Source organism: Ciona intestinalis, chromosome 1 (assembly GCF_000224145.3).
Source record: "Ciona intestinalis chromosome 1, KH, whole genome shotgun sequence".
Lineage (NCBI taxonomy): Eukaryota > Metazoa > Chordata > Ascidiacea > Phlebobranchia > Cionidae > Ciona > Ciona intestinalis.
The window spans coordinates 960,166-975,859 of NC_020166.2; the positions used below are offsets into that span (position 1 = coordinate 960,166).

The window sequence follows — 15,694 nt, forward strand, 5'->3', positions numbered from 1 at the left end:
GCGCGCGGCGCGTATTGTGTGTGCTTGCTCGACCAACACAGGGCACTGAGCACTTCGTAGAGCCAGTAATTGGGTGACCATCTCAACCATGCCTGCTTAGACTGGTAGAGGTTACTACTGGACGAATTCTTGGTAAATTCGTCAAGTTTAATTCGAGTATTAGGTCTATAACACCACGCGCTTGGCTCGGAAAGGAATTCTTTTGTGTTGAGCACTCCGAGGTATAAAGACGTCTTACTGTCTGTTGAGCAAAGACCACGAGTTGTGGAACTTATTTCTAGGTCAGACTCTCGGTTGTAAACCGTTCAAGAGCTTCGCCGTAGGGTCATATGTATTGTTCTAATTTACAACGAACTTGGTTAGTTTAAAATCAGATGTTCTATATTTCAGTTTAGATCTTAAAAGTTTAAGATTATTTAAGAAACAGATTTTTTTGTATGATTAAAATTTAAACGGCAAGTTTTTCACTTCGCTTATCAGAGTTACAGTCATGTTGTGTAGTTTTAGATAGAAACATCCTGTTGGGCGGCAGGAACTTTAATGTTTGGGAAGTTTATGTTTTGCGTTGGAAGATATTATTTAATATAGTTTGCTAAGAAACCGAGCTGATACGTTTTAACCACATAGTCTTAACGTTTTAATTAGATTCACGTAACCTCCAATGGTAGGATTTAACGAAGTGTTAAATTGATCACCTTAGGCGACAGACGTTAATGTTCCAAGTGCTATACTGGATAGGATGTCGGATATTAGATCGGATAGCACAAGTTCAACTGTTCTGCAAAGACTACTTGCTGAGCATTACAGAGCACGTGGGTCAAGTGGACTGACATCTCCAATGGCTTTATCGGGATTCGAACCTGGGATGCAGGATTGTAGCTTTGAAAATGAGAAATGTAAAGACTGTGGGCTAAATAACTGCAACTGCCACGCAAGGGAAGATAAGATGGAAAATACTCAGTTTGGAATGAACAGAACTCAAGCTGAGGCCGCTCGTCTTGATTCTCTCTGCCGTTCGACGTTGATAACAACAGATAGCTCACCATACAACACAGATTATATACAAGACAGAAAGCAAGCTCGTCGCCCACCGCCAACTTATTCAGAGCAACGTCCTGTAGGTGATTATACGAGTGTGCCTGTCGTTACCCAGCAGCTGTATGTTGCAGAGAATCGATCACACGAAGTGTTTTCATCGCCAGTTAAACAGCAGGACTTCTCACAGTTTGGAAACAACACAAACGTCACAAATCCTAAAAGACCTCAGGGACATCCAAAGTCAAATAGCGGCGACGATTACTTGTACACCGACTACTTAAGAAAATCAGGCAGAGAGGCGCACAAGAACGGTTCGTTTGGTAACCTCTCGGGTAAAACCAGCAGCGTAGTTCGATCTAGTTCATTACACCAAGCCCAGGATCACTTATTGGAGCGTAAACTCTCAAGGAAAGTCCATCGAATGTCGATGGAAGAGGAAAAGCTTGAACTGGTCAACAGGAAACATAAAAAACAAAACCGTCCGAAATCTCATTCGGAAATATCGGCTATTTTCGACTTCACTAGGCAGAAACCTGCCAGCATGGATAGCCATGATTTGAAAGGAGCGTCTGCAGTATCGTTATCGTCGTTTCAACACCCGGATACTCGTAATGAAATATCAGCGGTCAACATGCTAGACAGTTTGGTGCGGATTCAACAATCTCAGGTAAATATGTCTTATCGTAACTTGCGGTTTCATACAAGCCATGAACACAACGTAATGTATTGTAATATTAGATGCATGTCATGTAATGTTTAAATTATGGTTTCTGTGATTTGGTACGTGTAAGATTCGTGATAAACTGATAAAGGGTATAAGAGAGTTGTCAAAATGTCTTATAATAGCTTGGGGTAAGATGGTCCATGTTTAGATTATCTTAATAGTCCCATTTAAAAGTAGACAAAGAATATTTACAGAATTTTGTAACCGTAATCTCACCACCCTTTTTTATGTATGGCTGACAATTGAGACAACCTATTAGTGACCACTGGGTTGGAGAAATTGCAGTTAAGTGTTTTGCCCAAAGACAAATACGCTCACAATGGTATAGCAGCGACGACTTTATGGGTCATATGACATACTTGCTTGGGTAAAATAAAGGCCGCAGTTTTGTATATGTCGTCAATAGTTTGGAAAACCTTCAAAATGTTGAAGAACCTATACTCGATCGTATTCGAAAACGCTTTCTTTAAACACATTGTTATAAAACGGGGAGGATGTGTCTCTTCTATTCCTAAACTTCGTCGTATCGTATGCTTCATTTGATATTAATATATGAACTATCTATACAGCGATTTACATGGATGATTTGGCATGTTATACCCAATGCTATATCTTGTGTTATTAATAACTATAATATTAAAAACGACACTCTAGTTATTTTGGTAAAATACGGATGTTCCGTTTCATACACCTCACCCCAGCTTACGAGTTGCCAAGTATGTAACTTTGTGAGTGATTATTTTGGGAGATTTTTGCATTTTGATCCTGTGTTATTTAGGAACTATATCATTAAAAACTATATTCTATATAATAATTACAATACCTTTTATTTGTTTTTTCGATTAAGACCACACGTAGCACATTTAATCGTTATTTTGTTACAAAAAAATAAATTTATTCGCAGATATCACCGTGTATGAACGAAGAATCTTATAACTCTGAACCAAAGTCAAGCGACAGCGGTCTCCCTTCGACACCGGGCAGCAACAAAACAATTTACATGCAAGGTCAATCTTCGAGAAACTTCTACCAAAATAAAGGAATACCTTCGTGGCAAAAGGAACAACAGAACAATATACAACAACAACGACGACCGCCTCCCCCTTACCCTGATTGTCCAACTTCTGCAGAACCTACCCAGCACCCCATACGACCAAACACTCTCCCGCTTGGTGATATTAACAGTATGAAAAGCAACGAAAACCAGCTCAGTCCTGTTGTTTGTATGGCGGACGAATCCGGCCAATTAACCCCCATCCAAGGGACTGGCTTTTACAGCAACCAACGCGGTTTGAGATACGTTCAACATGTGAACCCTAGGACCCCTATCACATCCGGATCCCCCCACTATATAAGACGTACGGGTAGCGGTAACAGTGTACGAGGTGTAGTGGTACAGTCGCCATGTTGTACACCATCTGTGGTAACAGACAGCGCGCAGAATTACATCCCAGTGGCGAGCACCCCAACTAAGCATGGCGAGCGTACTAACCTCACGCACGCGATGGAAATGGACTTCATGAATCAAACGGACGATTCCTATCGGGTCGCATACCGTTCGAAGCAATCATCATCAAACGGTAGAAACACCGAGAGCAACTTCCAAACTGAAAACCGCTCAAAAGCGCAGCCACATTTGGTTGAAAGATTGGAACTTGAAAACGAGAATCTTCACAGTAAACTTCAAAGCACGCTTCAGAAACTCAAGAAATTTGAAACGGTACGTGCGTGTGTTATGTAACGGCAGGAAATACTAGTGGTTTGCGGTATTTCGTTAAAAAGTTTTCTGAAAGTTTGTCAGTGCGCAGTTTAAGTTGCAAAGTGGTGAGTCATCTAGTAATAAATCATGTCGCGCGACACGTCGGTGTGTATACGAACTCAATGCGACCATTTAATGATATTTTGAGTCATAAATAGCGATGATATATCGAACGTGAATGTCCGACAATCACGCCCGAAAAATGACCGGTGTCGTTTATTGCCTATTCAGTCTAAACTATAGGAAGCAACGTTAGATAGGGCCTGTGGTTTTATACGATCACTTATGATGAATAGGTGTTTAAATATTTTGCTCTGTCTGGCTCGCAATAAAAATATTTCCTTTGTTTGTCTGCTTGCCCGTAAGCAGTTCGTGCTTTCTGCAGCCAGCCAAACTATTTCCAAGTTACGCAACTAGTTTGTAGGCGATGAAAACCTTGGTTGCCCGCAATTAACGCAAGACTTATTTGGCAAATTGGCATTCACACGCATCCTAATGCTTCTTTAATTGCGTTGATTTTTGATCATTATTTTACAAGTCAAAACAAAAGTTAATCTGCCAAGATCAATATGCGCATGGGATCCTGGGTTATTTCAGCGCTGATAACTAACATAACCAACCGTAGTTTACGTTGCTTGTGTTTTAAAATAATTCATATTAACACATTCTGTACAGTGTTGGCGACGGTTCATATACATACACTGCAAATGACTTGTTTTGCTGATAACATAAAACATTTTCCAAGAACTAACCTGTTGGCATTACAAAGTACCCAAATTTTAATAAAACCAACGTTTCGTTTTAAAACCTTTAAAAAAGTAGTGTTGATTATTGAAAACAAGATATACATCAATAATGGGAAATAGGTACGAACGGTGGCTTGTTTTAACAACTGCTGTTTTGCTGTTGATTCCTTTTCTTTGTTCTTTAAATAACACGATCTTGGCTATTGTTTCAAAGTGATGAATAAGATTATGTTATGTATCCCATCTTACCCCACAGTACAATGTTTGAAATATTTTTAGATCGAAGCTGACTTGAAGCGATTGACTGAAGACCACCGAGCATTGTATCAATCCGCAGCCAAGCGTGAAGCTTTGGAAACTGAGATGCGAACGTCATTATCTTCACAAGTTCGTGTGCTGGATCTAGAAAACACCAATTTAAAAAGTGAGTTCGCGTTTGAATCGTTGTGAAATATATTGTGTTGGTGAAGATGTACGACATCCTACTTCGTTTGACGTCACGAACTAAACAATACGGCTGGGATAGTTGTTTGTATGTGCGGCATATATTCACATATAGTAGGATGGGGAAAGACGGGACACCTTTAGCACGTAATATCCAAATGTTTTGATTGTGTTTTAAACGTTGGAATACAGTTCTATAATTCTTTTTTTAAAGTCGTTGGAATACAGTTTTCTAATTTTTTAAATGTTTTTTTTGTACTACCAAATGGGACAAGAAAATAGAATGAAAAGGCACTTCCTCTTTTTGTACCCGTTTAAATACCGGAAACGCGTAAGAAACCATTTAAAGTCACGAACATTTAGGCCATCGAGTTCATGCGAAATCACGTGAAAGGCCCATTAATATAAAATAGCCTTACTATTAACTCTTTTATCTGTATTTTATTAACAAAAAATGCGAGTTACAAAATTTATAACATAATATACAAACTTTTAAAACTCCATCGACCAAACAAACCACATTAATCTCTCTGCCAAAATTCAACCTAATAATAAAGGGGTTTCAGCCCGATGTCGGTGTATGGTTTGGCGCGAGTTTAAACAGGTTATTACGTGGTCGTTTGTGCCTTAATATCCTCAGTTTAAAACCTCTGGCTTTGTAGTTCATCCAAACCTCATATCGTCACTTTGTGTCTCAGATCAACTGATGGTTGCCACTAAATCCGAAGAGATTCTCTCCCAAGTTGAAACGAAAAAAGAAAACCTCTCTGAAATCGAAGACATGCAGAAATATGAAGCAAAAAGTGAGATAATTATTTTCTATTTATAAATGTATTGGGGTGGGGTAAGGTGGGACAAATTTTGGTTCTTTTTTCTTGTCCTATTTGATGTTCTTAATTGTTCAAAACAAGATTAGGAAGTATGAGAATTAGATACTAACCGTTTCCTATTTTACCCTACAGTATTATATTTACTACTGCATTGTTATTCAACGCAAATATGTGAATGGTGTCAAACAATTTAATGCCAAGTATCTCAATATCTTTGGCAATTCTTGACAATTCACACAGCTGAATGGAAAAGTAAACAATTTGTCAAATAGAGTAAAGTTACACATGAGACTATTAGGCAACACGTGGTTGCGAAGTCTTGCTTGCCAAGATATATCAAATAAACCAACGGCTATAATAAACACTGTTATTTGTCCCCAATAACTTGTCTAAGAACCATCATAACTTTAATTCCTCTATGAATAAAGATTGGACGGACATTACTCCGTCGTTATAACCCAGGTGTTATGTTTCACATACCTCGTGACCCCGCTTCTGCTCAAAACACGATCAGTAAATATTGGATTTGGGTACTAACCCATCTTACCCCGCAGTACTATACCACCAGCTAACCCATAACGTTCCTTGTAGATCGAAAGTTGCTCGAAAGCGAACGTGAGCTCTTGGAAGAATTAGAGGAAAGAAGAGAGCGGATGTTGGAGCAGAAGGAAGATATCGACTTCTTGTCCAACTCTTTACAGAAGTCGCAAGATACAATTAATCATTTGAAGGTATGTGATGTATGTATGAATGTATAAATGTAACTTCTGTATACATTCAACTTGTTAATGACAATTCGGCCCCGGAGTCAATAATGTGTTTTTACAAACTCCGTACTTTATGTAAGTGAATGAATGAATGAATGAGTAAATGTAACTTATTTATACTCGCGTGGCAGGACAACAACAGTTGTTCTAACACGATTGTTTTTATTTCATACACCTCGTGCCAGCTTACAAGTTACCATGTATGCATATTTTATCTATACAGTTATAAAGTGTCAAAATACTTTGTTACACAGCGGTATTTAACGAAAGAAATTTTAAATATAGATTCGCAAATCATAAACCCTTCCTATAGAGCTGTAAAATTCAATAATAATGTCGAAACTCTAGCAAGGGGGTAGGTAAACATTCATATCATATTACGGTTTAATGTCCATAAAATATTGCAGCTTATTATAGCTTGTGGTTTGAAATTTTATATCGGAATTACCACCAGCTGTGGGGGGAAGTATTCAAACTTAAATCAGGTGCGAATATTACATTCCTCCGCTCTATAATCGAATTTGAGGTATGCTGTTAGCTGTAAAACGTGCGGTAATGGCTTCGTAATACAACACACCTGCTTGGTGATAATATGAAGAACGAGAATTAATAACACGCCTAAAATCCGCCGCGCTGTGTGAAGATACGACTGTATTAGAGGTTGCCAATAAATTATAAAGTTCTTCTCTCGTTTAATTTATTTAAACCAAGCGGTTCGTTATGTGGTTAACTGTTGCTTCGTCGCTTCCACGAAAATGTCTAGACACTGCCGACTATTGGCATTGCTTTGCCTGTCATGTTTCGACGCAAATATAGTTTGCAACTTAGGAAATGGTCTCTAGTTTGCTGCAATATATAGTAGGGTGGGGGAAGATGGGACACCTTTAGCACATAATATCCTAATATCCTGATCGTGTTTTAAACAATTAACAATGGTCTATGAGAGTCATGAGGACATAGTTTCATATTTCTTTGAATGTTCTTTGTTTACTACTGAATGGGACAAGAAAATAGAATAAAAAGGTGTCTCATCTTTCCCCATTCTACTATACATTCTATATTTTGCGATGTTCAAAGTGTAATTTCGTTATAGTTTGTCCAGAAGGCATGTGTTGAAAGAAATACTGTGAAACTAAAAAGTAGTACTGTCCGTCATTTTGATTACCGGGTACAGTATACTGTTTGTCATTTATCTCATGACTGGGTACACTGTTTGACGTTTATCTCATGATCTGGTACACTGTTTGTCGTTTATCTAATGATCTGGTACACTGTTTGTCGTTTATCTCATGATCTGGTACACTGTTTGTCGTTTATCTCGCGAACAATTCCACTCTTTGTTTGTTTATTTTACGAATATTCTGTCTGGTATAGTGCTTGTCTTTTATCAGGAAATTGTACACCCTTTGTCTTATATCTCCCCATAAAACAGGTACACTGTTTGTCGTTTATCCTACGAACTAATACACTGGTCATTTCACGAAACAGATTTTACGACTGTAGTTTTCTATAAAAGCACATGCATATTTAATGCCATACAAACTTCGCAACCCTAAAAACAAAATACAAACGACCAATCTAAACATGTTATATTCACAGGAACAATTGAAAGGAACGAACGTATACGAGACATATGTAGATGAACTATCCATACTTCGTAACATAGTAGCTGAACGACAACAAGTGGAAAAAGCTTTACTTGATAGTTTGAGCCACGATCTCGCTATGAAGGTAAAATATTTTCACTACTGTTATGTGTATACTTTGAGGTCATATATAGTAGGGTGGGGTAAGATGGGACATGCTTTTATTTATTGTCTTTTTTGGTGTAAAAAAGATATGTACAGATTTATATAGACTCCAAAAGATCGTTTTTTATTGTTTAAAGCACGATCAGGAAATATGTGATTTAGGTGCTATAGCGGCATCTATCTTACACTGTAATATAGCCTGTTTATTAGTTTTATATTTTTATTTTTTACTGTATTATCATAGTATACTGAAGTGTACTATGGTATTATGCTTCTACTTTTGTGCAATGTTTACCGACTTAATAAAGCTATTAATGAAGTTAGTTAATTATAAGTGTTTACACATTTATGTTAATTCTGTTTTTCTTATATTAAAGCACACGAACGACGACGACGCGGCCAAAGGCGATGTAAAGACCGTCATAGACGATGCTTATATAAGCAAGGATAGCCAGATGCTCAGGATAAAAGCTGAACTCGTTAAGGTAAGAAACAGATTGTGTGTTTTGATACATTACTTAACGCATGCGACGTATGTATATATAGTGATTAGGGGGATGGGACACCTCTTCACTCAAGTTTCTCGTCCAATTTAGTAGTAAATAAAGAACATTCAAATAATTATAAAACCATATCCACAAGACCTCCATATATCACTTCCATATACCGTTAGTTTTTTAAATTAATGATCGGGACATTCGGATTATATGCACTAAAAGTATCACATTCTACCCCCACAGTACTATACATTGCCACCCATGCGAGTGTATGTATATAATGAGCATTGAAAATATTAACGTCTGTATGTGTCTCGATACCAAAAGCCAATAAACGCTGCAATTTGAAAAATGATTCACAATATTTACTTCTCCAAGTAGGATGACGCATGCGGTTTTAAAACATATTTTTTTTCGTGGATATTTTTTTCCTGGCCTGTTATAACAACTGTCGCTTTCAATTGCTGCTAAATCGTTTCACGGATTTATAATTATTTTCTTATTGCGCATCATATAGTAGGGTGGGGGAAGTTGGGACACATTTTAACTCTATTTTCTCGTCCAATGTGGTAGTAAACAAGGAACTTTCAAAGAATTATAAAAATATATGCTCAAGACTCCCATAGACCCTTGTTAACTGTTTAAAACACGATCAGGATATTCGGATATTATGTGCTAAAGGTGTCCCATCTTCCCCCACCCTACTATATCATATCAAAAGGGGATAATTCATGATTTGGGAAATAGAGAACTGAATGATTTGATTGTGCCAAATAGACGGGATTACCAGGCAGTCGGTATTAGATTGGAGATTAACCTTTGTTGTAATGTACGTTATTCTGCAACTTTGCGTTTAATGGATTGGCTTATGCATTGAAAATGTTTGCTCCAGCATGATGTTAGTTATTTTGCTTGCACAGCTTACAAGAATTGCTTCGGTATTCTAATTGTTGATACAACTTGCAGTGGCAGCATATTTACTTGAAGCAAGACCTCATACATTCAGCCGAAAGAGCTCAAAAGGAGAGGCAGGCATCCGAGTACCACAAGCATCGGCATACTATATCAGACTCCGGTGTTTACGGATGCGATATTCCATCTCTTCTCAACATGGACGACCACACAGATGACACTTGCGTATCTGGTTTAAAAACAGACGATTACTTTCCAAGAGTTAGTTTGGCTTCAACGCGTAAAGACTTCTCTTGCCAAACGCCCGACGACGAGCTATCAGCAACTACAATTGATCAGCATATATACCGAGGTTGTGAAGTGCTGAGTACGTCCCAGGTCGCAGTCGCAGTTCAAACTAGTAATAAGCGGAATTCTGACGTCCCTTCGGAGGGTTATCACTCTCAGCAATCTTCTGGTTCCCCAACACCCAACGGTGATAAGTCGACGCTTTATTTTCCCGAATGCAACAGCTCAAATAAAGACACACGCTTTAGAACAAGCCAATGTGCAGACGTTTAGCTCGTATATAGTAGGGTGGGATAAGACGGGACACGCTTCATTATATTTTCTCGTCCAATTTGGCGGCAAATAAACAATATTTACAAAATTATATCTTAACGACTTTCAAACCACTTTTTTATTGTTCAAAACACGATCAGTAAATATAGGATTTAAGTGCCAACGGTATCCCATCTTACCCCACAGCGCTATACCTTATTTTTTGCGTATTTTACTTCTCCGTTCTTACTAAAGTGACACGGTTTATGCATTGTCTTATTCCTCAAGTTACACGGCAAACTATTGCCACACAGAAACAAACCAAACGGTATACTGTTTGCGACCTATTTTCACCAAACGGTGCCATGTTTGTGTTTTATCCCGGCCAGCGTACATTAAGCAGCATATAGGTCGATTACGTGTCCTGCTTACGTCATACCTTGCCATATTTCTATTTTACAAGACACATTTATAACTAGAGTTGCCTCCACCACTCTATGAGGTGTATAAGCTTGGCAGCTACTTTCAGTTCATCCCGTGCCGTACCTCAAACTCTCGCACGAACTGATATTTTCGTATTTAAAGTGCAATCTGTTGAAACAGTCTGAAATTGTTGATACCCTGCAGTATACATTGTATGTGCTTAAATGTAAAACTTAATTTCAGCGCGAGTTCAACCTAATAAAGCTTTTTAAAGTATTCTGGTTGTTATGGCGACAGTTAATCCTTTCAGAGGTTAAAAACACTGAACCGTAAAACAACGGTAAAGGTTTTACGACTACTTAACTATTTTGGTGCAAAACAATGGAGCCAAAGCTGCTTGAGAGTCATCAATCAAAAAGTTAATAAAAACAAGATTCTATGCATTGTTCTTGTAAACTGATAAATACGTAGGTGAAATTATTGGCAAAAACACAAAATTTTATTGATTACTGTATTAATAATAGATCAATGCAACACAATTTTCCAAATTTTAGTTTTTCTTTAGGTTATTTTGTTTAACTGAAAACGGGAACATTTTGTGTTGAATTTGTTTTTTTATACAATTGTTGTACAAACTTATTTGTTTTAAAATTTTAGTGTTTAGTTGTTATTTATATCTTTCCGTATCGAACGCCATACAGTTTTGAATGCATGTCGTAAGACTTAAAATGTGCTATACGTTTTTCCAAATAAAACCTTAAATGCTGTAATAACAGGAGAACAACTATGCGGTCTATTTTAATGTCAATCAAACCTTTAAAACATTTCACGTCAATAGAATTTACCTCTCTGGCTATATAAAGGTCCTATACATACAAGCTTCGCATTCCTTAATCTAAATACATATGATCGTTATCTGCTTCTAATAACACCTTAGGTGGCGTAAGATCGACACATGCTCGTTAAAGCCAATCAAAATATGCGGATCTTTTTTCTACAAAATAATCGGAATTTTTCAAATAACGTGAAGTCTTAAACCACCAACGCCCAGCCTTCGATGGCTTAAATTAATCAGTTCTAAAACGCCCGGCGTTTTGAAGCAATAGCCAACAGCTGAACAAATACCACGAGCATTCGTTGATTCAAAACGATTTAAATTCACTGTAATATCCGTTGCACGTGTTGAAGTAAACAGCAACGCTTTCTTTAACTATTTTTACCTCTTTTTAAAAATTTTTTTTTCTGTTTATTTTATATATGCTAGGTAAACAGTCACGCATTTTTTCAACTTGTTCTCGTTCGTAAAATGTTTTATCCTTGTTGTTTTTTAAACGATGGTTTTCCTGTTAATTTTAGTCTCATGGCCATGTTAGTCATTACAGTTTTCGTTTAATTCAAAGAGATAAACAAATTGTCTCATAAATAAGTTTACCCACGTTTCTTAAACTATCTTTTCGATGTTAGTTCCTTTGTTGTGTTATTTATATAATCTTCATAAATTGCAACGACAGAGGTAAAGTGTTCATAAATAAGTTAATCTGTGTTTTTTTACCCAACCTTTCGTCCGGCTAAATATTACGTTCTTGTAAAATGCCGAGAGATATAAGTAAATTGTTAGAACAACTTGACATTAAAGTTAAAACCTTAGCGAACAAAGGCAGGAAATTCTCGAGATGTTTCTACTTGCCCATCCCCACCTTTAAAAGGCAGATCATGTAAGACGAATCGTGCCTTGTTATGCCAAAGTGATTCGTCTTCATAGATATGCGGGGACGCTCCCGTAGTTGCTGGTTAATTAAAACTTAAGGCTTGCCTGAGTGAAAGCTTACAAGTCTTTGGGAAGGATATTAGGTAATATATATAGTAGGGTGGGAGAAGATGGGACAACTCTTCGTTCTAAATTCTCGTCCCATTTGGTAGTAAACAAAGAACATTCAAAGAATTGTAAACTGTATCCTCACTACTATCATAGATCGTTGTTAATTGTTTAAAACACGACCAGGATATTTAAAGATTATGTGCTAAAGGTGTCCTATTTTACTCTACAGAACTATATTAGGTAACATGAACGGAGATTGAATCAATTAAAGTAGCAAAGAGAATTGTCAACGACAGTCGTTATACCCACGATAAATAACAAATAAACTACTTGAGGATAAGTATCGATTAAAAGCGGATTATATTGGCCTAGATTCAATGATTTTGCCGGAATAAGAGACTGATGATGTCATTTAAGCGAAATATATATCTCTTGTACAGTAGGGTGGGGGAAGATGGGACACCTTTTAGCTCTATTTCCTCGTCCCATTTAATAGTAAACAAAGAACATTCAAAGAACTATAAAACGTATCCTCACGATTCCTATAGACCATTGGTAATTGTTTAAAACGCGATCAGGATATTTAGATAATATGTGCTAAAGGTGTCCCGTCTTCCACCCTACTGTATTATGCAATTTGGTGAACTTTTTTCTGTGTTACATTTTCGTAGCACCAAACCTTACTATGTTGAATGTAATAAGTATATCCCGTTAAGGTGGTACAAAACATGCTATCAGAACTTTACTAAAATGATTTGATAGCGGTATAATAGACTTTAAAATACGCTAATACAGCACTATTTTGGACCAATAATTGTAAGCTAAAAATAAAAGTAGTAAATGACTGAATTTACTTTCAATTTTGGCAAACAATTACCATATATTTGATCTATGGTGTGCAATAACGACTTTCGTTTTGCCATTAATTCCCGTTAGCTCACATTTTAAATTTAATATATAAGACCTATATTTCGTGTTCGAAGAGATAAAAACCGATATTAAGTCTTAAAACACAGATCTTATAAATGCTATTTATTGTTAAAATTGCTCAATTATTTTTAAAGGTTTAACGCGAGAGTCTGATTTCGAGATTAAAATACATTGGGTGCAAAGGCATGCCTATCGTCGCTTCTATAATTTGAAAAATGAGACTTTCGGAATTCAACCGCAGTCTTACGTCACAGCAGGTCACGTAAACAAGTCGCATAGTTTAAATATCTGGAACCTTTGTTACGATGAACCCGGTCATAATGGATCATGTTGAGGTCACAATGCTAAATACTGACGTCATATTGAATTTATAATCGTCAGACGTCTAGAACTTTGATGTAATAAGTGTTGATTCGAGTTTTTTGTCAATTTTTTTAATTTTTTTTTCACTACTGTAAAATAGGTTGTTACAAACCAAGCTTCCGTCCTAAGTCCTAAATATTTACTGATAATGAGTAGAATATTCATAACACAATGAGCGGATATAGTGTATTAAATGAATAACCACTAATATCCACATTAATGTATGATAAGGTGGGGCAAGATGGGACATGTATTTATACTCTTTTATCGTCCTATTTTTTAGTAAACAAAGAATATTCACAGAAATGAAGAAAAACGAATCCTGGCGACTCTAAAAAAGTTATCAGAAAATTTGGGATTAGGTGCTAACCGTATCCCATCTTACCCCACCCTACTATATATTATTTGATGCTGTATCACATCATAGGGCACGCGTCCCAGCACACAGGGTCGGCAATCTCACAGTCAATGCAATCCTCTGATTTGTACCCGCTTACTGGGGCTTGGCCTGTTAAGATATAACGTGTTTTATTATTTCTGTCTCTCTGGGTTTCGAACCTAGAATCTAAAGGGTTTAGGCGTAGAGTAAGTTTCAGTCTATTTTTGAATATAGCCTGAGACCAAGGGACCGTTGTTAATTGTTAAAACACGATTAGGATATTTGGATACTATCTGCTACTAAAGGTATCCCGTCTTACCCCATCCTACTATATATAATCTGTCAAATCTGTATACATGAAGGTATAACAAAACTTGCATGGAGGCAAACACATTGTTATATGGGTCTTTAAAACGCGGCCACGCTGTAATTCATAAGGGTCAGCTATGACCACTCAATACATAACGTAATGCGAAGGTAGAAACTAGGAATGTTGGGCAATAAAGTAGGTGATCTATCTTAATGCGTCTTATATTCTCAATACGCTCTTACCACATGTTGATGTATGGGATTCATTACAGTATCGAGAAATGGTTATATTACAAATTCCTTTGAAACATAAAACCTTTAATTACTTGCCGGTCAATGGCGCCTTTGATACTGATACCATAGTAATATAAACCCATATTATGGCAGCCGATTAACCTTATGCATTCTTCGCATATATTTTATCTATAGCGTGTAATAATCTGTGGTATTGCCGTTAATTTTAAATGTTTTGTGATTTTAATTAATATAGACCATGTTATTGTATTCGAAGAGATGAATTTGTTATGTTTTATGTTCTGTAGAGATTGTAGTCACTGTAGTGTTATATAAGCGTACCGGTATACGGCCCTGTGATTTAACATACGATGGGTTAAGATGGAACATGATTTCATTTAATTTTATTGTTTCATTTGATAGTTAGCAAGGAATATTTGCGAAATAATAAAACTGTATTCTCATGACTCTACAACAGCGTTGTTAATTGTTAAAATATGAAATGCGTGTTATTGCATGCTAATGGTATCCATCTTACCCCACAGTAATACATGTAGTGGCTAGCATTAAAATAGTTGCACGTCCGTCTACACGTATAGTGTAACTTAATCACGGATACGGAATTTCATCTCAGAAGCGTTCAATGACCGACGGCGCAAAAATGCCGCGAAAAAAAGGTTAAAACTATGCGAGTTCGATAATGTCATGGTCCATATATAGAACTTAGCTATTATAGCCAAAGGCGCATTAGCAGGCCACGCATGGCTGCTTGCAAGTTTGAAATACGATCCGATTTGGTAAAAAATGCTCAAAGCTTCGCGAAAATTCGAGAAGAAGTTTTTGCTCCACAGCGCTCTCTACCGGACACTTAAAATTCATACATTTTAGTGGACATTCGGTTGTCTGTGCTTATGTTGGTTCATATCTTTCCCACACTGCTTTTTTATAGATCAGATTCAATACAAAGGAATAACACACAAACGTTGGTATTAATTTAAAACAGGTATAAATAAAATACGAATCGTAAGTTTGGTAGTAATAATAAAACAACACAGTATTGACTGTCATTAATTGACTTTATAACCTATAGCCTAGTAATGAATGAATGTAACTTACTTTATCCTCGCGTGGCCGGAAAACGACAGTCGTTATAACACGGGTTTAACACCTCGTGCCAGCTTACGAGTTACCATGTATGTTACTTTGTGGGTAATTATTTTTTTTGTTTT

General features: G+C 36.9%; 2 protein-coding genes across 2 annotated transcripts in view; one reads left to right on the forward strand and one right to left on the reverse strand.

The window, feature by feature from the left end:
• Positions 1-485: 485 nt before the first annotated feature.
• Positions 486-10,707, forward strand: LOC100181167 (angiomotin-like protein 2). The gene is made up of 8 exons (XM_002130081.4): positions 486-1,705; positions 2,667-3,482; positions 4,547-4,691; positions 5,410-5,514; positions 6,133-6,272; positions 7,908-8,039; positions 8,437-8,544; positions 9,523-10,707. The coding sequence occupies exons 1-8, from the start codon at positions 740-742 to the stop codon at positions 10,027-10,029; spliced, it is 2,919 nt and encodes a 972-aa protein (XP_002130117.1). The 5' UTR covers positions 486-739; the 3' UTR covers positions 10,030-10,707.
• A 3,008-nt stretch (positions 10,708-13,715) lies between these two features.
• LOC100178801 overlaps positions 13,716-15,694 on the reverse strand; it is a 2,845-nt gene continuing 866 nt past the window's right edge. Inside the window, exon 3 of the mRNA XM_002130215.3 lies at positions 13,716-14,051. Within this exon, the coding sequence (XP_002130251.1) occupies positions 13,960-14,051 (92 nt within the window). The 3' untranslated portion in view covers positions 13,716-13,959. The remainder of the gene's footprint in view (positions 14,052-15,694) is intronic.

What these genes read in the sequence shown, in the direction of transcription:
- LOC100181167 (XM_002130081.4), top strand. Translation starts at nt 740, where the DNA reads ATGTCGGATATTAGATCGGATAGCACAAGTTCAACTGTTCTGCAAAGA. An exon ending in AGAAAACACCAATTTAAAAA is followed by an intron (nt 4,692 to 5,409) that starts GTGAGTTCGCGT and finishes TTTGTGTCTCAG; the next exon opens with ATCAACTGATGGTTGCCACT. An exon ending in GCAGAAATATGAAGCAAAAA is followed by an intron (nt 5,515 to 6,132) that starts GTGAGATAATTA and finishes CGTTCCTTGTAG; the next exon opens with ATCGAAAGTTGCTCGAAAGC.